General features: G+C 57.2%; 1 protein-coding gene across 1 annotated transcript; it reads left to right on the top strand.

Annotated features, from left to right (window-relative positions):
- The first annotated feature begins 456 nt into the window (after positions 1-456).
- CDCP2 (CUB domain containing protein 2) lies at positions 457-7,665 on the top strand. The gene is made up of 6 exons (XM_075509286.1): positions 457-532; positions 2,340-2,687; positions 2,767-3,111; positions 3,602-3,955; positions 6,969-7,147; positions 7,351-7,665. Exons 1-6 carry the CDS (start codon positions 457-459, stop codon positions 7,663-7,665), a joined length of 1,617 nt encoding a protein of 538 aa, XP_075365401.1.
- The last annotated feature ends 14,547 nt before the right edge of the window (positions 7,666-22,212 follow it).

The following is a 22,212-nucleotide window of genomic DNA, read 5'->3' as shown; positions in this document are numbered from 1 at the left end:
CAGTGGGTGCCGCAGTATAAATCACGTTAATTCCTGAGGTGCTTTTCCGTGGTAAGTCTGAAATTCCCATTTTGGTTCGCTGGCTTGCCTGGTGAACTAAATTATTTTCATAGCCCCTTAAGGGCATATTGTCATTCCAGACTTACTGCCGTTATACACCATATCTGAAACATTAATATCTCTTCTAAATATAGTGTATTGACAAGGTATCTGGTATAGTGTAAATCCTTGGGACATTTGATCCAGATCATTAAAACTGAGTGAAGGAAGGGAGGAATAGATCAAGTTACCTTGCCGCTCTTAATTCAAACAAGCGATGAATTATTCATTCCGCTATTAATTCTACAGTCCTCCCGCTTTTTATTTATTTCTCTCTTTATTTATTTTTTTCCTCACGGATAGACTGCTTCAAAAGGATGCTCGGGTGCCGGTGAGGGAAGATTTGCCTGCTGGAGGATGGGGTGCACAGGGGCGGGCTGCCTGGCAGCGCTGGCCGTGCTGTGCGGGGCTCTCGGGGATGCTCCCAGCAGAGGTAAGAGCCTGGTCCCAGCTCCCAGTGGGGACCCCGGGGCCGATGGGCATCTGTGGTCCCCGGGGAGGAGAGGGCCGTTTGCGGGTGCTGCGGTGGCTCTGGGGTGCGAGTGGGTCCCAGCTCTCAGCCCATGCGAGGAGAGTGGCTCGCTCGGGCCCAGGGCCCCCCCCGGCTTGGCATGGGGAAAGGAGCTGGGAGCTGCAGTCGCCGTGTGCGGCAGCGAGCGCAGGACACGGCCACGCACTTGAGTTTCTGCTTCATGCTTATTTTACTGAAGATTGCAGGTAGGGGTTGTCCTGTTGTGGTGTCCAAGTGCTTTGCTGAAGCCTTTGTTAACTTCTGGAGTTGCACGTGCCTATACAAATATATACACACACGTACATATATATGTGGGTGTATGTATGCATGTGTATGTTGCTGTGCATGTAATAAACTCCTCACCTTACCTGGATAAAACACCCCGCGGGACACAGGGCAGGGTTAGCAGACAACACAGTAATTTGGGGGGGCAGGGGGGGCCAGTAACTCGGCTAACGAGCAGTACCCCTCCCCAAAAACAGCAGGGCCTTTCTCACAAAAGGGCCGCGCCAGAAATCAAAACCCATCCCGGCCCCGGGGTGGGTGCTCCTGTGGGGCAAGCGGCCACCCCGCTGCCTGGTGCTGCCTGCTGATCCCCCTGCCTGCGCCCACCTGCGCTTCCCAGAGCACCCCGAGGCACCCAGCCCTTAATCCGTCAGTCTCCCTGCCCCGTGGTTACTCGCCCCTCCCTCGGGCTCCCCTCCTGGATATTTATTTCAATAACGTTATTCCTTTAGTACCAGCCCCATATTACTTTATTGCCTATCCCCAGTAATTAGCAAGGCGATTTTCGATCTGGCCAGCTTTGCTGCTTGTGCCAACACACACACACACACACACGTACACACCCCCCCCTTACCCGTTCGCCGTGGTGCTGCGTCACACGCGTCCGCAGGACCCCCCCCTCGTCGGGAGGTCACCACACCAGCGAGCGTGATGAAAAGCAACGCGCGCTGGCTGACTATTGATTTGCGATATACTTGGCCCAGATTGATGGCAGCGAGCGCCCAGCCTTGCTTGGGAACCTGCACGTGTCTCCCGGGGGCTACACAGGGTCTGCATCCCTCCCAGACATGATGTATGTGCCCGCTGTATCAGCCTCTTCACCCCAACCCTAATCAGACCCAGGGGCAGGTGGCAGCCGCCCGCCCCCCCCCGCCTTATTTTATAATAACCGTGTCTCAGTATAAAGATTTCATTAGAAAATCGATCCCTACGTGCATAACTCACTGTTAAGCGCATCCAGCCCTTCACCCCTATTTCTCCCAGCTTGCATTCGCTGATCCTGCCGTTATGTGGAGGGAGCATCAGCAGCAGGAGGCACAAAGCTGAAGGGCTGGGCAGCCAGGGCACCGGCGAGGCTGGAACCACTGGATGACTAGAACTCATTCCCTACTTTCTTTTTCCCGGCAAGAAATGGATGGGGACGCCGTGCCGTCACCGGCAGGACAAGCTCACGGGCACGGCCGAGCCCTGCTGCTGCCACGCCACAGGGCAGCGCGGGGGTGGCAGGGGGAGAAGGGGGTTACGCGGAGGGATGAAACGTGATGGAGGGGACACGTGTCCTCCGGGGAGAAGGGGTGGCCGAGCCCAGTTGGGGGTCTGCAGGGCACCGGTGTTTCGGTAGTGCCGGTGGTGGGATGGAGCTGGTGCTGTGCACCCCGTCTCCATCCTTTTAGGCTTCCCCTGAAAGGAAAGGGGACATCACATCCACCTCTGTGTCTCCCAGGCATCAAATGTGGGGGGGTGCTCTCAGCACCCTCCGGCAATTTCTCCAGCCCCAACTTCCCGGGGCCGTACCCCTACGAGACGGAGTGCACGTGGCTGATCGTGGTGGCCGAGGGCTCCTCCATCCTGCTCTCCTTCAGCCACTTCGAGCTGGAGTATCATGCCGCCTGCGCCTACGACTACCTCCAGGTCTACAATGGGGCTGCCCAGGACCGGGGCAACCTCCTGGGCACCTTCTGTGGCCGCAGCCTCCCGCCACCCTTCTCCTCCGCCTGGCACGTCATGGCCGTCGTCTTCCGCTCCGACCGCCACGTGGCCAAACACGGCTTCGCCGCCGCCTACCGGAAAGGTATGGGGAGGGATGGCGTGGCAGAGCATCGGGCTGTCTGTCCTCCCTCACCATCCTCATCATCCATGCCTCCCTGTAGATGCCTGCGGCGGGCAGCTGACGGGGCTCTCCGGGGAGATCACCAGCCCCCGCTACCCCGAGAGCTACCCCAACGACGCCGAGTGCCGCTGGAGCATCAGGGGGGCCGGTGGCGATGGCCCACTCACCCTGGTGTTCACCGACTTCCAGGTGGAAGGGGGCCAGGGCTGTGGCTTTGACTACGTGGCCCTTTTCGATGGCCCCACCACCGCCGCTCCCTGCCTGGGACGCTACTGCGGCAGCACCCACCCGCCCCGCACCGTCTCCTCTGCCCCACACCTCCTCGTCCTCTTCAAGTCGGACTTCAACATCGGGGGCAGGGGCTTCAAGGCCCATTTCTACTCGGGTGCGGGGGTCTTGGGGTGGTGGGGCAGTGGGAAGGACATGGGGACGGGTCCCGGGGTGGTGGTGGTGATGCTCTCCCTCCCGCGGCAGCAAGAGGAGATGATAGTGGAGGGGAGCCCTTTGGGGAGAGCTCATGAGATGATGGTGTGAAGTGTAAACCACCACACAATGCAAATGGCATTGTTGTGGCTACCCCAGGCCCTGGGTTGTCTTTCTCTTGAGCAAGAGCCGCCCTTCTCCCTTGCTCATCCCATTCCCTGGGGATATGGGTTTTCCCCATCTGCTCTTGTAGGACTTTGGCCACCTTGGGCATTGCCATCCCTCAAAACTGATGGGTGTCCATCAGCCAGACGCAAGGATGGGGAGCAGTGAGGTGGTGGGCAGAGCATCTTAAATAATAAAACAAGTGATCGCTCGGCCGCCAGCTCATCCACACCCAAGGGGCTTCAGGTTTGCTTTCATTTTTTCCTTTCCCCTTTTTCCCTGAGCAGGCGAGTGCCAGGAGGTGTTCACCGCCATCAAAGGGAATTTCTCCAGCCCTCGGTACCCCAACTTCTACCCCAACAACCTCAAGTGCCAGTGGAGCATCCAGCTGCCCCCAGGTTACCGGGTCAAGGTCTTCTTCTTGGACATGGAGCTGGAGGGCCGGAGCAGCCTGACGGGCGGCTGCGACTACGACCACCTGGCCGCCTTTGACGGCGGCGCCGAGAACGGGTCCCTGCTGGGGCGGTGGTGTGGGTGGGAGAGCCCAGCGCCGGTCACCTCCCGCCGCAACCAGCTGCTGCTGGTCCTCCACACTGACCGCAACACAGCCAAGAGGGGCTTCTCTGTCACCTACGTGGGAGGTAAGGTCTCCCTTGGGTGCTCCACAATGCTTTATTTCCATCGGGACATGCCCGAGACCATGTAATTTCCGGAAGGACCATGCGGTGAAGATACCCTTCTGCAGGAGCAGAGCACGTGGCTCTTTAGGGGTGGGGTGGAGAAGACACAGCGGATAAGTTCCAGCTCTCGCAGAGTGCGAGACGCGCATTCTCCACGTTGTGTTTAGTATTCAGGGGATGCTTTCCAGCTTCTCCTCCCCGCATCTCTGCTGCTGCCGTGCTCCTGCTCCTCTCTCAGGGTGTGAAGGAGAGAAAACCCGGGGGGGGGTTTAGGGGACCAAAGCCCCAGAGGAGGTGACCAGCTCAAGCACCACAACCCTGTTCCCTGCTCCCCAGGATGCTCCGGCCCCACCGGCACACAGCTGAGCAGGTAAACATAAACCGTGTCCTCTCCTCCACTGGCAGCAGCACCGGAGGGGCAGGAGCCCCGGGGCACGGTGCTCCCAAAGGAGGGGCAGGAGCCCCGGGGCACGGTGCTCCCAAACCCGCCTGGCCAGCCCTGCCTGGCACCTCCCTGCCGGCAGCGTGCCCCGTGTCCCAGCCGCTGCATCCGCAGCTGGCGGGAGGAGCGGGGCGTAACCTTCCTCATATATTTGCCAACCTTTGCACCTCAAAAGCCAGCGAATTTATGGCATTCGTTGTATTTCAAGGTAATTACATCCGAGCTGACCTGTGTGTCAGGGATGATTCAGACAGGGGCAGCCTCGCCGGCGGGCTGGAGCCAGAGCAGGGCTGCTGGACCAGCGGCACAGGAGCTGGGGGTGGCTGGCCCTGGGTGTACGAGCTTGTATCCCTCAGCAGCAGAATCGTTCTTCGTTTCCAGTGTAGCAGAAGGGATCTGGGGGGGATGTGGCTCTAGGGGTAAGAGATGGGATGGAGTTTTGTCCTGAGCCTCTGCAGCCTCTGGAGGGAGGGAGGTTGTACCGGCCATCTAGTAGGGCTTTAGTGTGCACAGCAGGTCTGTCCCTGCCCTTGTCCTGCTTATTTCTTACTGTTCTACAGCAGTGTGCAGGGAGAGAAATCTTGGCCTCACTGTCTCTGGTCATGGAGAAACCCCGTTCCTGACAGAGGAGCTTGCAGATAGATGGGGTGCTAGCTGAAAAGCGGGGGGAAACCCCATCCTGGAGAGGGACGTGACTTCTCCCAGCTGCCCGAGGCTCCTGCAATCCCCGGCACAGGCTGCCAGATGTGGGTTGGGGGAGGACAAAAGCTTGGACACGAAACCGAGCCTCCCTCTGTAAAGCTAAGGCTGCCTGCTATGTTTGCCCGGCGATTCGGGCATCTGCTTGCAATTAGCAGCCTGCGTGGCACATCCAAGCGCCAGCGCTCTGCCAGCAGAGCAGCTGCTCTCGCCGGGAGGCACCGGCCTCTCCCTGCCGCCGGCTTCCTCGGGAGCCCTCGATGGCAAAGGGGCACCTCAGCCTCCATCCGCATCCACATCCACATCCGCATCCACATCCACATCCACATCCGCATCCACATCCACATCCACATCCACATCCACATCCACATCCATCCACGGCTCTTCAGCCATGCAGATATTTTCCTTTCAGCCTCCACATCCACAGCTCTTCAGCCATGCAGATATTTTCCTTTCAGCCTCCACATCCACAGCTCTTCAGCCATGCAGATATATTCCTTTCGAGTCCACGAAAGGGCGTGACTTGGGCTGGGCCTGTGTGATTTATGGCCATTTGAACGAAAGCCTTCGCGCCAGGAGAGAGGATCCATTTTCTCCTCCTCCTCCTCTTGATCTAATGCACTTTAGTTATTTGGTAAATCTTCTAATGGTTTTATAATGCACTAAGTGGAGCAAAGTGACACTATTTTTTCATATTGATTTTATTGCATCTTACCAGTTTCATAAGGCCAAGATTCAGAGGGAGCTGGAATAATTCAATAATTCATACTGCCCAAGTGGTTGGTTCAAGCTGAAAGAGGATTAACTTTAAAGAGGGGGGCATTTTTCCTCCCTGCTTCTTTCCCTGCACGGATGCTTTCTGCATCCAGAGGGGCCAAATACGGTGCCGGAAGGAGAGTGACGCAGAGGAGCTGGGTTCCCCGTTGCCTCGCTCCTCTTCTCGGCATCATGGGCAGCTCAACAGCAGCTCCGCTGTGCGCTGTTCGCCAGCTCCCCATCAAAAATAACGTTCTGGGGGCGGTGGAAGGCTGATGATGCTTGGGACAGGACCTGGGCTGGGCCATCCCCAGGAGGATGCCCTGGGGCCGGGGTCACCCTGCTCACCCTTCCCCAGGGACCGTGTGGCAGCCGCGCAGCCGCGTCACTCCGGGGCAGGCAGGCGTGGGGGTCCCCCTGAGATGCGTCTCCTCCATCTCATCGCTGGAAGGGTGTCTCTTGCAGGGGTGTCGTAGCCTGCAGGGGAGCTCCGTGCCCATGGCAAGCCACCAGCAAAGCTCCCGTGGTCTAATCTCGGGCAGCAACTCAAACGTTTCGCTGGCTTTGCAATGACGGAGAGCGGCTGCTCTCACGGGGTAAATCCTTCCTTGCTTATGGCAGCGACAGCGTGATGATGTTGCCTGTAATGGCACTCGGGCGTCACTCGGAGGGCTGGGAAGGAGGACGAGGCTTGAGAGGGTTGGTGGTGGTGTCTCTCCCCGGGGCAGAAAGCAGGGCAGAGCCAACCGTGCCTGACCCGGGCACAGGACAGGGCTAAAATGTTGATATATAAAATAATGCTTTCTGCATTTCGCGTGTAGCTCCTTTTTCCCTGAAAACTCATCGCGTCACGTGAGTGCTGTGGCAGCAAAGCCAGGTACTGCGAGATGCACGGCAAAGTCACGAGGCCGATGTCCCCGCTAGTCCTGGTGCTGTCGGTCGCCTGCTTCGTGTGTGATGGGGACAGCAAGCTTTGAAAACGGCCGTGGCTCTGCACTGAGCTGCTGCAGTCGCTGCAGCCTGGGGAAATCCCCTCCCAACAGCTCTTCGCCTGTACCTCGTTTTCTGTCCCGACAGTTGTGCCCATGAACGTCAGCTGCACCCGGACGGACTTCCACATCCAGATCCCTGTGCAGTCCCTGGCCCAGCTGGAGAGGAATAGGATTTATTTGGGGACCCCCTCCTGCGCAGCCCAGGTGGTTGGTGGCAACTTTAAAATACACACCAGGTTTGACACCTGCGGCACCGAATCCCAGGTAAGCGGTCGGCAAACCTTCCTTTAAAGCAGGCTGAGTAGATGGTTAGCCCCATGCCGGCTGTACCGGCTGCAGAGAGGAGTTCCCAGTCCCTCTCCCATCTTCCCAGTAGATGCTGGTCTGATTGGTGGCCAACTGCCCTCCAAGCCCCTGTGAAAACAAGCTGCACAAAGCCCTGACGAGCCACGACCCTTGTCTTGCAGAAACGCAACAACACGTCCGTCATCGTCAGCACCCTCTACATCGATTTTTCGGTGGGCGACCGGGAGGACGTCCACCAGTACGAGGTGCAGTGTGAGCCGAAGAGGAAGGAAGCCTCGGTGACCCTCATCGCCGGCCCTGACCCGTCCAGGCTCAGCCAGGCAGAAAACCCGGTAGATGCCAAACAGCAGGATGGGGGAGCGATGGACGCCCACGAAATTAAGAGCCAGGACACCAGCGACATCGTCTTCATCAGCATCTGCATCCTGGCCGGGCTTCTCATGGTCATCGCGGTGGTGGGGCTCGTGCTTCTGTAGGGTGCTGCTCACCGAACCTGCGATGCCAGCCCTGCTCGGGGTGGAAACACGCCCCAAAAACCCACCCTCCCCCCAGGCTGAGCACTAACACAGCTGCTCAAATGGAGACGCGGCTCCCAGGCCTCGAAACAGAGCCCGAATCCAACCTCCACCTCCTCCCAGCACCTGAAAAATCTGGGCAATAGGCTGCCGTTTCCCTTCCCAATTTGTTTTCCTCCGTCTCAATCTGTCCATTTGGCTCGGTAATGCAATTCTTGCGCTTCCTAACTCTTCCCGCACCTGCTTCAATTTGTTTTCCCTCTGGTGCTGCTGCTTTCGGGAAAGTAACGTTGTTTGCCGATGGCTGCAAATCATCCTGTCAATTATTTCTAGTTGAATTCTTGAAGGCACAACCCATCCCCAAATATAGCGATATTCCCAACAAATATTTTCCACGCTCCCACCCGTGCTCAGTGGGGTACCGTAGAGCTGTGTTCTAGGTATCTCCACTTGGCAAGTATAGATGTAGCTCATGTAGATGCTTCCAGGCGGTGTTTCTGGATGTCCACGGGCGACGTGGTGAGATGCATTCGCCGGGTGCCCTGGAGCTCCTCGTTTGATCTTCGCGTGTTGTCTTAACCCACCCGTTGCTTACAGGACTCGCCTGAGCGCTTCAGCCACCAGCAGCGGGAGGGAAGGAGAACGATCTCTCTTCTGTGTGTTTTCCTCCTTTCCAGCACGCCCAGGCGTCCGCCGCTGTGAGCTCTGTACCGGAGTCTGAAACCGTGGGCACGGAGCTTTCGATAACCTTTTAAAGATGGTCTCAGCAGGAGGGGCTGGCTCCCCTGGGACTGACACGTTTTTTGCTGCCAACCTCAGTGACACCAGACCTCCACCCTTGGTCCTTGCAGAAGCTGAGCGCAGCAGCCGAGAGCACAAAACCAGGAGTCCTGCGGTCACCTGCACCTCCAGAAAACTTGGGTTCCTCCCCAAAAGCCCTGATGCTACTGGCTTGGATGGCCAGATAACCCCCGCCTGCCTCTTGTACCAGCGCAAAGGAAATTCCCTTTCAGCATCACGCAGGGGGTGGCTATCACAGAGCAGCCTGTGTTTGTCCCGGCGTGGGTCAGAGCCAGCGCATGGCGAAGCCAGCGTGAAATCTCGCTGCAGAAGCAAAGTAAATGCAGCCCTGGGAGCCTGGCATAGGGGCCCCCCACCCCAGCCTGCGTAAAACACGCTGTGGGGCAGGGAGAGATCTTAAAACGTCCAAACGTGGTCATTCAAGGGCAAAAAATTGAAGTTGAGGGCAGTGGGTAATCCGGGAGCCCCTTTTTTTTGGTAGCGCTACCTCCCAAGGGGAATGCATCCTAAGGAGGGTACCGGCTGTTCCTGTGAGAGCACCGCACCGCACCGCACCGCACCGCACAGCAAACCCCTCTGGCTGCTGAATCCACCTGCGGGATTTTTAGCAGGGGCCAACAGGACAGTCCCGTGGGTGCAAGGCTTTCCTGAGCGATGTCCTGCTTCCCACGCCCGCTGGGACAGGTCTGTACCTGCTGCTGAGCATCAGAGGAAGCAGCAGTAAAGGAAAAGGATGGTGATCAAGCGGCTTTTCCTCCTGCTTTGCACCAGCCCGTGGATGCCAAAGAGGGTGTCCGGGGAGGGAAGAAGGCACAAATCTGCGCATGCCTCCTAACGAGGAGCCTTCGTTATCGGAGCCCTGATTGATTCGGTGTTTGTTGGTGCGACACGTCGGCAAATGCGAGATTTCTGAGTGAAATATTTGCCAGCACTGTTAAGCTCCATTAAGGCAACATTTTGAGAGCGTGTTGTGTACATAGATGGGAAACAAGGCCAGACCCCCTCGCTGCCTGCAAAGCCTTGCTCCCAGTTAATTGCTAGGTGTATAACTGTCAGCTTGAGACGATAGTTACAAGATTTGACAACTGAAGAAACTTAAAGATATAATTAACCTCCTGGCAGCCCAGGTTTTGCTGAAACAGGTGAACGCTGCAGCTTGCTCGTGCCTGGCGGGGAGCCCGCAGCACCCAGCAGCATCCAGCCCCTCGCCCGCAGGACGGGCACCTCCTTGTCCTGCCAGAGCCTCCGGCACCCTGCGATTTGCAGGGAAAAAGGCTTTCCTGGGTACCTGCTGGGTGGTGCACTCAAATAAGGAGTTGGACCTGCTCCCAGAGTCCAGCAGCAATACGGGCCGCTGCTGCACTCGCCCCAGGGAGGGTTTCCGGCTCCGGCTCCGGTCCGAAGCTGCCCGAGCATCCCCAGTGCAGCGCTCCCCTGCACGTATCCCAGGGCTGGTGCGGCAGGAGCAGCTCCGCTCCCCCCAGCCGAGGGGCAACCCAGCACTCCCGGCCCCGCAGGGCGTTATCCAGGGGCTCACGGCCAGGGCGATTCACAGGACTTGAAGACGCCGTAAGAGCACGGGGCAGAGTGAGGCCATGTAGCCACTCGAGCCGGTCATCCCCCTCGGAGCGAGGAAAGCCTCCCGTGCTCGCCAAGCACCAGCCCTCCTCAGCCTCCGATCATGCTCCGGCGTGCCTCAGCCTCTCGTTTTCTCCATTAGGTTTTGGCATCCAGTCTCTTCCCGTCCCGCAGGATTTTGCTCACTGATGTCCCCTGTTAAATCGCCTCTTCCCTGATATCCAGGGCCCTCCCTTTCTGTTCCAAATTTGACACCCTGGGAAGCTGCTTCTGCAAAAAACCTGGAGGTGTCACCACCAGCGCTGGCCAGTCCTCCTCCCTGCTCTCAGACTCAGATACCCAACACCACCGAGCGTGAGGACCCCAACTAAAGCCATGCTGGCAGCGCGGGGCAAAGGGGACATCATGGGGACAGAGGTGACACCTGAGTTTGAGGCCCCAACCATCCTCCTGGTTTGGCGGCCGGGACGTGGGAGCACCACCTCTCCCCAGTTAATGCAAGGATTGGTTTCCATCCAAAACGGCAACAGCCAAATGACTCAAGACATGCCTGCGGCTTTGCAAAGCACCCTCCTCAGCCCCCCGCGCTGCCCGTGATAACCCCCTCCGGACTTCCAGCCCACACCTGCTTCCGTCTGGGTTATCCCGCTTGCCTCCGCACCCCCTGCTTCCCAAATCACCCAATAGCTTCCCCAGCTTCTTCCCCACACCGTGTCTGGGTGTCCCCCTCTCCAGCACCCTTTTCCCAGGGGCTGGTGGCAGCCCAGAAGCGTGATGCTGCTGGCTGAGACGTGGTCCCAGAGCGGGACGGCCCCAGCATTCCGTACCCGTGCACAGAAAGACCTGGCAGCACCGATGGTAGGTCCCCATCCCCGTCCCCATCACACCTGGGACAAAAGCCCCTTGTAGCCGTCACCCTCCTGGCCTCGGGCCACCCTTCCCCATCAGCGGGGCTCCGTGCACAAGGTGCTTCGTGCTCGCCCAGCTCCGGAGCGTGACGGGGAGTGGCTGTGCTCTCCCCTCCGGGGCTGGGGCTCGCCGGGCTCTCCCGGAGATGTCCCTTGTCTCTCCCACGGCCCGGCTGGTCCCTGTCCACAGCCAGCTGTGACAGGGACACCCGGCACGGAGGGGGCTCGGGGAGGCTCTGGCTTGTTTGTCACCGCCATAAGCGATGTGATGCAGAACGAACGGGAGCTGCAGAGAGAGCTAACGAAAAGGAGCCAGGAGGAGAAAGGAGAGGTGTAACCAGGGGATGGAGCTATTCTGGCCTTGCAAATTAATTTTAATAAGGAATCTGTGTTCATCTGATCTCCTCCGTGCAACCAAAGCTCCCTAGAAGTGGATTGAATGACATCCCTGTGGCCTGGAGGGTTTCCCTGCCACCACCCACGCTGCTGCTGAGCGTGGCCACGCCATGGACCGGAGCAGGGGTGGCACCCACAGCCGTTCTCCTTCAGCAAGCACGTCCGTCCTCGTCCCTGCGAGTGAAGACCCCAGCAGCACAGGAGGTCGCATCGGGACAGCAGGAGGGGAGAAGATCCCCGGTGAGCGGGGGCAAGGTCCCCTGGCTGGGGACTGCGCCGGCTGGGGAGGGAGCCCAGCCAGGGAGGGGGCCGGTGCAAGCCCACAGCCTGGAGAGAGGGACTGCTGGGTCATTTTGTGAAACAAGCCCTTTTTCTCATGTAAAAGCCGCTCAGACGAGTTGCAAACAGATATCAGGAACCCATCACCAGGGCTCCTTCCCCTCCACCGTGCCCACGGTCTCACACATCAGGCCTCAGTTTCCCTCTCTGGTGTTTGCCTGGCGCTTCCCCAGCAGGCGGGGAGAGCGGCGGGCGTAGGCAGCGCTCCCATTACTCATCTGATTATTTATTTAGAGCTCGATGATTTGATTGCACCGGGCTGAAGGCAGCCACTCCATCTCCTGGCTCGGCTTATGGACGTGGAGTCGCGTCCCTGCGGAGCAGACAAAGGCTTGCCGTTCTGCGGGAGGGAGAGCCTCCGTTATCTCTCTGCGAGCTCCTGCATGCAAATCTGATGAAGAACGATTGTTGAAAATCGTAGATCATAGAAAACAAGGCTGGAAGAGCCCCTGGGAGACTGCTTGGTTTATTCCTCTCCCTCCCTGGGGGAATCACGTCTACCGGAGAGAAGCTGGGTTAACATATCCTAAAAATCCCAGCCACGCTCTCTGTGTTTTCTCTATTTACCGGGAAGGTTTTCCTCATGTGTCACAGTGGTGGGATGCGCTGACGGGCGCTGTGCTTTTGTGCTGCTGCGTTGGGCAAGTGCGACAGTGGTGGAAGGGCCCCAAAACGGGCACCGCTGCCTGCACAGGACCCTGCTCCCCCTGCCCGGAGGCACGGGGCCAGCCCTGCGGCCCTGGGCAGGACGGGGCATCCCACTGGGGCTCCCAGCAAGCACACGGTGTCATGAGCCACAGCAGGAGGGTCCGGCAGCCTTGGAAAATCCCACCTGCACCTGGAGCAAGCCCATTCAGGTGCAGGCAGCCATGTCCTGATGGCCATGAGCAACCTGGAGGAGCCCCAGGGTGGGAGCGCTCTGCTGAGGATGCAAACTGGAGACAGCTGTGCCCAGGCTTGCACAGAGCCTCTCTGATGTCCCCAAAGCTGTGGGCAGGCAGGTAGGGCACCGTGGGGCTGGGAAGGAGTGCGGTGCAGGCAGGGTGCTAGCTAGGCATTGCTCTCCAGTCCCCTGGAGACACCCACTGCGAGGGAAGCGAGAGGCTGGGCAGCACCGCAGCTGGGTGAGTTCTGGGGATTGCTCGGGGCTGGGTGACCCCTTGGTGGCCGTCCTGGAGCCCCCCCAGGGACACTGGGTCTGTCCCTGCAGCGTGGGGTAGAGCTTGGGGCTCTCCGGTCGCTCGTGCGCGGCTGCGCCCGCCGTCGGGCTGCTGGCACGGGGAGAGGGGTGGGGTCCCTCCGGCTGCAGAGCTGTAGTTAAGGAGTGGGTGCTTGACTTTTCACGTGAGCTCCCCACGCCACGTCTGGCCCTGCTCCTGTGGGCAGATGGATGCTGCAGGTCAGGGGCTGCAAACCCAGCCCTGGGGGTCACCGTGCAGGAGCTGGCTGTTTGAGGGGCTTCTGCTTTCCAAAGCAATGCTTCGGCTGTGACAGGTAGCTTGGGTCCCTCTCCTTCCAGGAATGCTTTATAGACCCTGGGTTTCCACGCTTGGAAAAAACAAAGGATGTCCCAATGCTTTCTAAAGCAGAAGCGTCGCACGCTCCGCTCGCTTGAGATTTATCTGGCCCAAGGGGCCCAGTGGGGTTCTGCTGACTCACGTCTTCCTCTTAAAAAGAAAATAAAACAGCCAGTGTGTTACTGGTAGCTGCAAAAAGAAAGAGAAAATTGCTTCCTGAGCACCGGCTGGGTGCTCACCCCTTACCAGGCAACTACCCTTCGGTGGTTTATTCTATGTAATACTCAGTGAAGTTTTCTGCGGTGACACCAGCGGTGCCTGGGCTGGGGAGGGGACCCAGGACCGGGGCCGGCCCCGCTGCCATGGGGTGCGTGCTCTCGCTGCGGGCACCGGCGGTCCCCGAGCTCACGCTGGCCGGGGCGCTCCACTCGCTCCAGAAGCCGTTCCCCTCCGCGCTCTTGCAGCGAACCATCAGGACGTAGGTTGTGTCCGGCCTCACGTCGTAGATGTGGTAGCTGGTCTGCTCCCCCACGTCAGGCTCGTGCTGAGAAAGAGGAGGAGAAATGTATTTAAATGACTCTCGCAGCTCTCCTCCAGTGATTTCTTCCCTCTGCCCCCGTTCCTCTGCTCAGAGGGTTATTTGTGTATTTTCAGTTTTTATACTCAAGTCCCACAGTCTGGAAGTGGGGTGCAGAGAACTGGCACGCTTGTGACACCCAGGGAGCCGCTGCTGGAGCTGACCCCCGTGTCTCTGAGCGGTGCTGGTGGCGTGCAGCATCGCGCTCCCCCCTTGGGCACAAACCTTGCTGCTTCGGTGAATGGTTTGGGTTTTTTTCCGTCGTCCCAAACGTACCCCGTGGCTGGGAGCATGCCCTGTGCGTCCTCCATCCTCCCCAAAAATCCCCCAGCTCCAAAAGCGATGCTGTGAAGACCTGGGGAGTGGCTGATGGTGGCAGCAGCCAGTGGAGAGCTGCTTGCGACTTCCTTGCTCGCCGTGCAGGACGCGCGCGGGGCGGCTCTGGACACCGAGGTTGGTACCGCCGGCAGCCTCGGCCCAAGCGTGCCCCTCGGCAGCGCTGCCCGGCCAGCCCGAGTCCCACGCTGGGACACGGCCGGGGTCCGCCAAGCCGGGAAGTCCTGCTCTGATCCTGCTGTGGCTCTTTTTACCTTATGTGTCCCTTTCCCCAGGAATGAGGCTGGCTGGGCTCCCCTCATCCGTTCTCCCGGTTCAAACCTGCATCCTCCCCTCAAATGGGCCTTCACTGTTAATTTAATAGTGACTGGCCCTGGGGCGACAGCAGGTTTGTGGGCTTGTACCAGGAGCAGCTTTGCTGCTCCTCAGGGTAGTTTTCTCAGGGCTTTGGTGTTTAACAGCAGAAGGCCCCCAGCCACTTTTGCCACCGAGCCGGTCACAGCTCCCCAGGACCTTGGCAGGGAGGGATCGGCGGGTGTCGCACCGAGAGGGGGTCTGCGCCGGGAAGGACGGAGGACTCACCACCCACGTGCCGCTGCCCAGCTCCCGGTACCGCAGCTGGAACAGCAGCGGGAAGTAGGAGGGTGCGATGCCTGGCGGGTACTGCCAGTCCACCGACAGGTATGTGCCCCGGCCGCTGGCCGTCATGCCCCCGGGGGGGTCCGTCTTGGCTGTTGGAGTAGGAGAAACAAAACCGCGAGGTCGGCATCAGCCGTGGGCAGCAAGGGGCTGCTCAGCAGCTTCCCCCGAGCCGCCGGTGATGGACCAAGGACAGGGGTTTGTGTCGGGGAAGGAGACCCCCCACACACAGCCTGCACCGTTAGGTGCCACCGGCTTCACGTGCCTGCTCCCCCTCTTCCCTCCTCCCAGCACAGTGATGGACTCACCGATGTCCCCCGTGTTCACCAGCAGCCTCTCGGACACCCAGCTCTCCGCCTCCACCCAGATCTCGTACGTCAGGTAGAGGCAGAAGTCTTCCCGGCTGAAGTAGCAGGAGTTGGGGCCGGCGGTGACATAGTCTTTGCACTCTTCCACTTCTGGGGCTCCCCTGCACCCCAAGGAGGCGGTGAGGATGCTGGCAGCCTCCTCCCTCGGCATGTGCCGGGGCCAGCCGGTGCCCCCAGCACCCCAAAAACACAGGGGGTACGAGGCGAGCGGCCTTGTGGAGGTGATGCCGCTCTGCACCCCAGCGCTGCTCCCCAGTACGAAGCCACCCCCGCAGCCTCCCCTTCCCTTTGTGGGTGGAAAAACAACTCGGTGAGCACCTCCCCAAGCCCTGTTACGGGGAGGGGGTGAGCCATGGCATTTCGGTACCCCCTGATGCCTGGGGGAGAAGGGGAGCAGGGAAACCCCCCCACGCCATGGGCTGAGCCATGCCATCCCTCCTCTCAGCTGCTCCCACTCGCAGTGGTTGGTGTTTCACAGCTGGGATGAGGTTTCCAGGCTTTCTGGGACTTACCTCATCCTGTACCAGAGGCGGAGGGAGGTGTTGGCCGGGGCTCCGTGCCAGCGGCACCACATGTGCTTGGGGTAGAGCAGGATGCAGCGCACGCCCGGGCAGCTGGGCACCCCTGTGGGGATGGAGGGGACAGGGAAGGGGGAACCGTCGGTCCCCTCCGTCGCACCGTGTCATGGTGCCTGAGCCCGGGGCGGGTGACGGGCCTCGCTGGGTCCCAGCCCTGCACCCCGGAGACAAGGGGTGTCTGCCTAAACAGGGATGGGTCTGGGATGGAGCGCTCTCCCTCATCCCCCCGTGGCTCTCACCGTCCTGTGCTGGTCAGGACAAGGAGTCCTTGCAGACTGGGATGCAGCAAGGCGCTTACTGGTCCCAGTTGCTCAGGCTGCCTGGCCATCCTCTGCACTCAGTACAGAAGGGAGGTGTAACCAGTTCGGAGCTGGCAGATTTTGCTGTCTGGGGTATCGGTGTGAGCAGCGGTGTTGGCTACCAGGAGCACGTCTCTCTCTTTCCCCTGTGCCCGGGATGGGGACCATAACATCTGCAAAAGGGGCAGATGGGGACAGAAACCGCGTCGGCCGTCCCAGCGAAACCTGCCGGGTGGGTGCGAGCACCTCCAGCCCTGCTTGCAGGGGGTCACTGGGCTGCAAAACCGGGACTTGTTTTGGCTCCCCAAAAGGGGGTGATTTGTCTCTGCATCTGGAGGAAGCATCGATTTGTTCCTACACAGGAGCATATAAAAGCCAAAGCACAAGTAGGATTCCAGGTACTTTCTTGTTCTGGCTGAGCCCACGGTTTGGGCAGGTCGCTTTTGCTTGTGTCCAAGGATGTAAAATGGCAAAGGAGCTTTGGAGAGCTGGGACGGAGGAGCACTAGAAAGCCCCGAAGCTATTTTCTTGAGCCTTGTGGCTTTCAGACCTCGCTCCTGGGATTCTTTGCTTCCCCATCAGTGACTCACACCCAGCCTTTGACCATCCAGTCTCCCTGCACGGACCGAAGTCCCGTGATGCAGACCGGTGATAAGGGAAACGGGACCCTCCAATCCCTTTGGCCTCGGGCGCAGGCAAAGGCCCCCTCCCCGGCAAACCAAAGCCCCTCTCCGCAGGGAAGCGGCTAACCCTGCCTGCTCCTGTGGGCAATGCCAGCCTGCCGCTGGGCGTCTCTACCTTGGGGATCCAGGTACCCGCCGGAGACCCCAGCCGTGGCGGCGCAGATGAGGAGGCAGCAGTCAAGCAGCCCTGCCATCTGGGGAAACATAATGGATCGAGCATACGGACAATTAAAAATGCAATGACGGCGTTTACCGGGAGTTGTTTTCCCAGCTTATTTTAAACCCCGTTTCCCGGTTGTCATCGCCCCAGGGACAGCGAGGTCCTCTTCCCCTGCTTGCGGAGGTTTTGGCGTGCGGAGGCTGAACGGGGCGTTTGCTCCGTGATGTATGGGAGAGTTTACAGCTGGATTTTGAGCTTACGGCCATGCCCCTGCAGCGCGTTCAGGGGTGCGGATCTGACCCTGCCTCCCCTCTCCGGCTGGCTCTGCCTGTTGCAGCCCTCCTCCTCCTCCTCCTCCATCCATCCAGGACAGGAGTGCAGCGTATGCAGTGTGAAAATTTCAGCTTAGGCAAAATATTGGCCACAGCGGGAATGGTTTTGGCTTTTTTTATTTTTTTTTTTTGCCACTGGGGCTGGCTGTGCTAGAGGAACAGCGTTTGTCCATTATAGGAGCACCCTTTATAGGGAGATAACTGCTTGCTCTATAATAATATATAATTAGCAAGGATTATCCCATAATCTAGTCTAATTGACAGAGACCGTGGATGTTGTGCAGTGGACTGCCAGCAGAAGAATTAGAGCATCATTAATTGCAGTGTAACCCTGGCACGGGCTTCCCTTTTCTGCATCCTGTGGCATGTCAGAGTGCCTTCGTGCCTCAGTTTCCCCTCCTGTGAAATGCCAGTACATCCACCTGAGTGGGGGGTATTTATCCTGCAATATCCGCACGGGTGCAGACGGGTGTTTAAACAAATGCAGGAGGGCTCTCCAGCCCTTGTGGTATCCTCTCCAATATGATCTCTGCTATGGGAGAGCTCACTCATTAGTATTAAAAACACTTTAAAAGTGCCGCAGCCGTTTAAAGCAGCAAGGGAGATGCAGTGCTTCTGGTGCTGCATGGAGGAGCAAGGGTTTGCTGGCTGCGGCCAGCCGCGCTGGGGAACTCCCCGCTGTGTTTCCCTCCCTCTACCTCTTGTTTTCTGCCTTCCTCCAGCCCCCCTCTGCTCCAGCCCCCAATTTCTGCTCCATCTTATGCTCCTGCCTCGTGGTGTGCTCACATACCCTGGGAGGAAAGTTCCTGGAGCCTACTTCAAACGAGCAGGGCTCCAAAAGACATCTGTGGCTGCTCCTTGCCTTAACATCTCTTAATCTGGGGCCAGCCTAGCAAGCCCTTCATATTACAGGTCTGCCAGGGAAGCAAAAGAGATCTAAAAGTTTGGGTTCTTTGTGAAGAAACCTTTGAAGAGCCTCTTAAAAGATGAAAAATGGTGAGCCGCTGCGCACTCTCTTTTCTGAAGTACGGGGAGGGTCTTGTCTACTCCCATCTTCTTTCGCCCAAGTAATTTGCAGCAGGACAAAGCTCTCCTTAGCCGTGCCTGCTGATGGGGAACGGAGCAAGCTGTCGCCTGGTGCCTTCCCAAACTTGCTCTTTAGAAGCCAGGGTCAGAAGTCAGCTCTGGCAGGGGTGAATTCCCCCTCCATCCCTCCCGGTGCTGCCCCGAGCCCACCCTGGATTCCCCAAGCACCAGCAGCACGGGCAGGGGAGGAGAGCAGGAGATGTCACTCACCTCCAGAAAGTGCTTCCCTCCTCTCTTTGCTGGATGCAGCAGGTCCCTATAGGTCTGTTGGCTTTATGTCCTCTTTCACTGAAAGAAATCTGTGGGCTGGGCTTAATCTGGTAAGAAAAGGGAAAAAAGAAGAACCTTTTCTCCAGATTGGGTGGCTTCTTGATTTAGTGTTTCCACTGTAAAAACGGAACCAGTTATTTCAAAGGCACCATGCCAGAGAAACCTAGCACAAGGGAGCCACCTCTCAGAGCTTTCGTCCTCCCTTTTAATCTAAAAGGGTTGCCCCAGCGTGAAGACAGGAGCTTGTGGAGAGTCCCTGCCTTTGTAACGTGTCTTACCGGTACCCTGTGGCCGGTCTGCACTGCACAGCGGCTGCCAAGTAAAACCGGAGGAGAAAGAGCAGAATTTAGGAGCAATGCATGCCTGGACCAGCGAGGCCAAACTTTAGGATGCGTGAAGGGCCCCTTCTTCTCCCAGCCCGATGTGCAACCCACGTGGTGGGGAACCCAAGCTGGTGAGGGGCCTGCAGGACCCCCTGGGAGTGGGTTTGCCACAGGCAAACTAGAGCAGATCAGAAGTTTCAGAGCCAGGCCAGCCTTGGGAGCGATGCCCTCCATAGGGTTCAGGTGCCCGTGCCCTTCCAGACCCTCTATTTCAAGGCATTTCCAGAGGTCACACGGACTACAGCTAGTCCAGAATGGCTCACAGCGCTGGGAACCGGCTATCCATGACCTCTTGCTTTATCCACGAGCCGCACAGCTCCGGTCTCCCCGCTGGCTGCACTGGCCGGGGGCGGGAAGGAAGAATGGGCTGCACTCGGCTTTAGCTGGAGGAGTAGCAAACTGCTTCCTAGGCATATGACTAGGCATAAATAAATGCAGTTGTGTAGGTGAGAGTGCTCCAAGGGGGCAATCCGGTCTTTATATCATAATTAAAAACTTGATTACTGTCAGGTACCGAGTATCCCGTTGTCACATTCAGCATCGCTCTTTGGGAAAATGAAGCCCTATTTTGGCCTATTGCTTTTTTGTCTGTATTTTTGTCTTCCTTCCCCGCCTTCCTTTCTGTTTTTGTCCTTAAACCGTTCCCCTGTTCTCTGCGTTTCATCCTGTGCTGCGGGTCTCAAGGCCGACCCTTGAGGATCCTTTCCACTTCCTCCAGCCAGTCAGTTTTATGCAAAGCTGAGTCTGTGAATCTTCAGCCCAAATGATACTGCCAGCTTTAACATCAAGTTGCAAGAGCTGGACCCAGAGCTATACGCTCAGGTCCCTTCGAAAACAAGTTGGGCAAAAATATTAGCCATAAAATAGAGGAAATTCATAGGAGAGTTTTCTCTTGGTGTGCAGTAACTCTGCATCCCCGAAATTAATTCCCAAAAGAAAAATATTGGCATATATTGAGAATGAAGTTTGAAAAAAAAAAAAAATCTTCTCTGCAATGTGTACCTTAAAGAGCTGAAGGTATCCAAAGTAGATCAAACAAACAAACAAACAAACAAACAATCTCTCTTCCATGAGGGCTGCTCTGAAAAGGAAGGTGTCAGGGACCAGGAGAAGGCATGGAAAAAGTCACCTGGAAGAGGCGGGCCTGGCAGAGCTTTGCTCATATCCCAAAACAGGGTCTGATGGCATAGGACAGACTGAGCTTGTAGTTTGTGTGGGGCAGAAGAGCTCACATGCACCTCTGAGCTGTTCCACGCTGTCTGCGGACCTGGGGGAGGCACTGGCTGTCCCACGCTAACCCCAGCCGATGTTTGGACGGCCTGTAAGGTTACAGCGAACGGATCTCAGCCAGGCTTGCTGACAGCGGCTGGTATCTCTTTTGGCTTGCACCACTTCGAAAGAGATGCACGAAGGATGAGATGCGGTCAGGTTGTAGTTTTGCTTTTTTCTAAATGCACCTTGAGCACAAGGCTGGCATTCCCCACCATCCTCCCGTTCCTCCACGCGTTACAAACGACACAGGGTACTCTGGGCCACGGCAGGTCTTTGTTTATTTCTGTGTTGCTCTTGCTTTTAAATTTTACAGTGCTGTGTCATGAATGGCATCCCTTCCACGGGACTGTTTACTAATAAGAGGGGAAAGAATCATCCACATCACTTTCCCCTCTCTCAGTCGGTTCCCAGGGCTAAACCGTAAAAACAAAAGTGGATCTTGCTGTGTTGCTGTTTTCAGAGTAGAACTGCCATCCCTACAGAGCGGTTCACTTGCAGACAGCGATTCTCCTCAGTTGTTGCCCGCACTGTGTACCACAAACAATTCGGGTGATTCCTAGACCTGTCTTGCAAACCAACGCACAGCACAGCGTAAACTGGCCGTGTGTTCAGATAAGCCAAAGTTCTCCGACTGGATCTGACCTGTGTGGGAAACTTCTCTGGCCCGGCTTTCATTAGAACAGAAGTTCCTCATTGTCAGGATTTTTGCTTGTCACACATCACCTAAATAGAGAAAACACGGCCCAGCACCAGAACAGAAAGATGAAAATAAATACTGCAAATCTTGCCGTTGCAGCTCTGGAAGCAAAAGCTAGGTCGTTCATTGATCCTGAGCCCCTTCCACGACAGCCCAGGATACGTGAATTCAATTACAGCTGGGCAGTTTGAAGTTATTTAAGTGGGAAATGGAGCTGATTACTTGTAAGAAATAAATTGAGGGTTTTCACATCTCTTGCTGCAGCCTGATCAACAAGTGTTAAGTCTTCATTGACATATTATCTATCCATATAGTCACCACCCATATATCTGCCAGTTTCTGTCTCATACTGTCTCCAACACACCTAACCGTAACTTTCTACAAACGAAATGTCTGTATGCCAGAGTATCACTGTTTTCAGAAAAGCCAGCTGTTTGAAGATACCTTCACAATGTGTACAGAAATAAAATGGTCTTGCACTGGCCCAAGCGAACAAGACAGAGTTTAGATGTTTCTAAGAGAACCTGCAATTATCTAATTAAATTTAGGGAGTTCAACACCTCAGGTAAGTTTTGGGTGTTTGTCGTGCTTTAACCCCAGCCGGCAACTGAGCCCCACCCAGCCGCTCGCTCACTCCCCCCCCGTGGGATGGGGGAGAGAATCAGAAGAGTAAATGTGAGGAAACTCATGGGTTGAGATAAAGACAGTTTCAGAGGTAAAGCAAAAGCCGTGCACGCAAGCAAAGCAAAACAAGGAATTCATTCGCTCCTTCCCATGGGCAGGCAGGTGTTCAGCCATCTCCAGGAAAGCAGGGCTCCATCACGCGTAACGGTGACTTGGGAAGACAAACGCCATCACTCCAAACGTCCCCCCCTTCCTTCTTCTTCCCCAGCTTTATATGCTGAGCATGATGCCATATGGTATGGAATATCCCTTTGGTCAGTTGGGGTCAGCTGTCCCAGCCATGTCCCCTCCCAGCATCTCGTGCACCTGGCAGAGTGTGGGAAGCTGAAAAGTCCTTGATTTAGTATAAGCACTACTTAGCAACAACTAAAACATCCCTGTGTTATCAACGCTGTTTTCAGCACAAATCCGCAGCATAGCCCCATACTAGCTACTAGGAAGAAAATTAACTCTATCCCAGCCAAAACTAGCACATTCTCCACCCCTTATTCCATACCATTTATGTCACACTCAGGTCCCACACTCTCCAATACATCGTCATTAACCCCCACCACCCTTCCCATCCTTTGATATAATACACAGATATCATTCCCCTAGTCTATGGA

This window comes from Mycteria americana, chromosome 7 (genome assembly GCF_035582795.1).
Source record: "Mycteria americana isolate JAX WOST 10 ecotype Jacksonville Zoo and Gardens chromosome 7, USCA_MyAme_1.0, whole genome shotgun sequence".
Lineage (NCBI taxonomy): Eukaryota > Metazoa > Chordata > Aves > Ciconiiformes > Ciconiidae > Mycteria > Mycteria americana.
This window is presented reverse-complemented; position numbering and strand designations above follow the sequence as displayed.

Bases quoted from the DNA above. Each gene is read 5' to 3' on its own strand.
- CDCP2 (XM_075509286.1), top strand. From the start codon at position 457: ATGGGGTGCACAGGGGCGGGCTGCCTGGCAGCGCTGGCCGTGCTGTGC. The intron at 533-2,339 runs GTAAGAGCCTGG...TGTGTCTCCCAG, and splicing joins CGGGGATGCTCCCAGCAGAG to GCATCAAATGTGGGGGGGTG. The intron at 3,956-6,968 runs GTAAGGTCTCCC...CTGTCCCGACAG, and splicing joins CTCTGTCACCTACGTGGGAG to TTGTGCCCATGAACGTCAGC.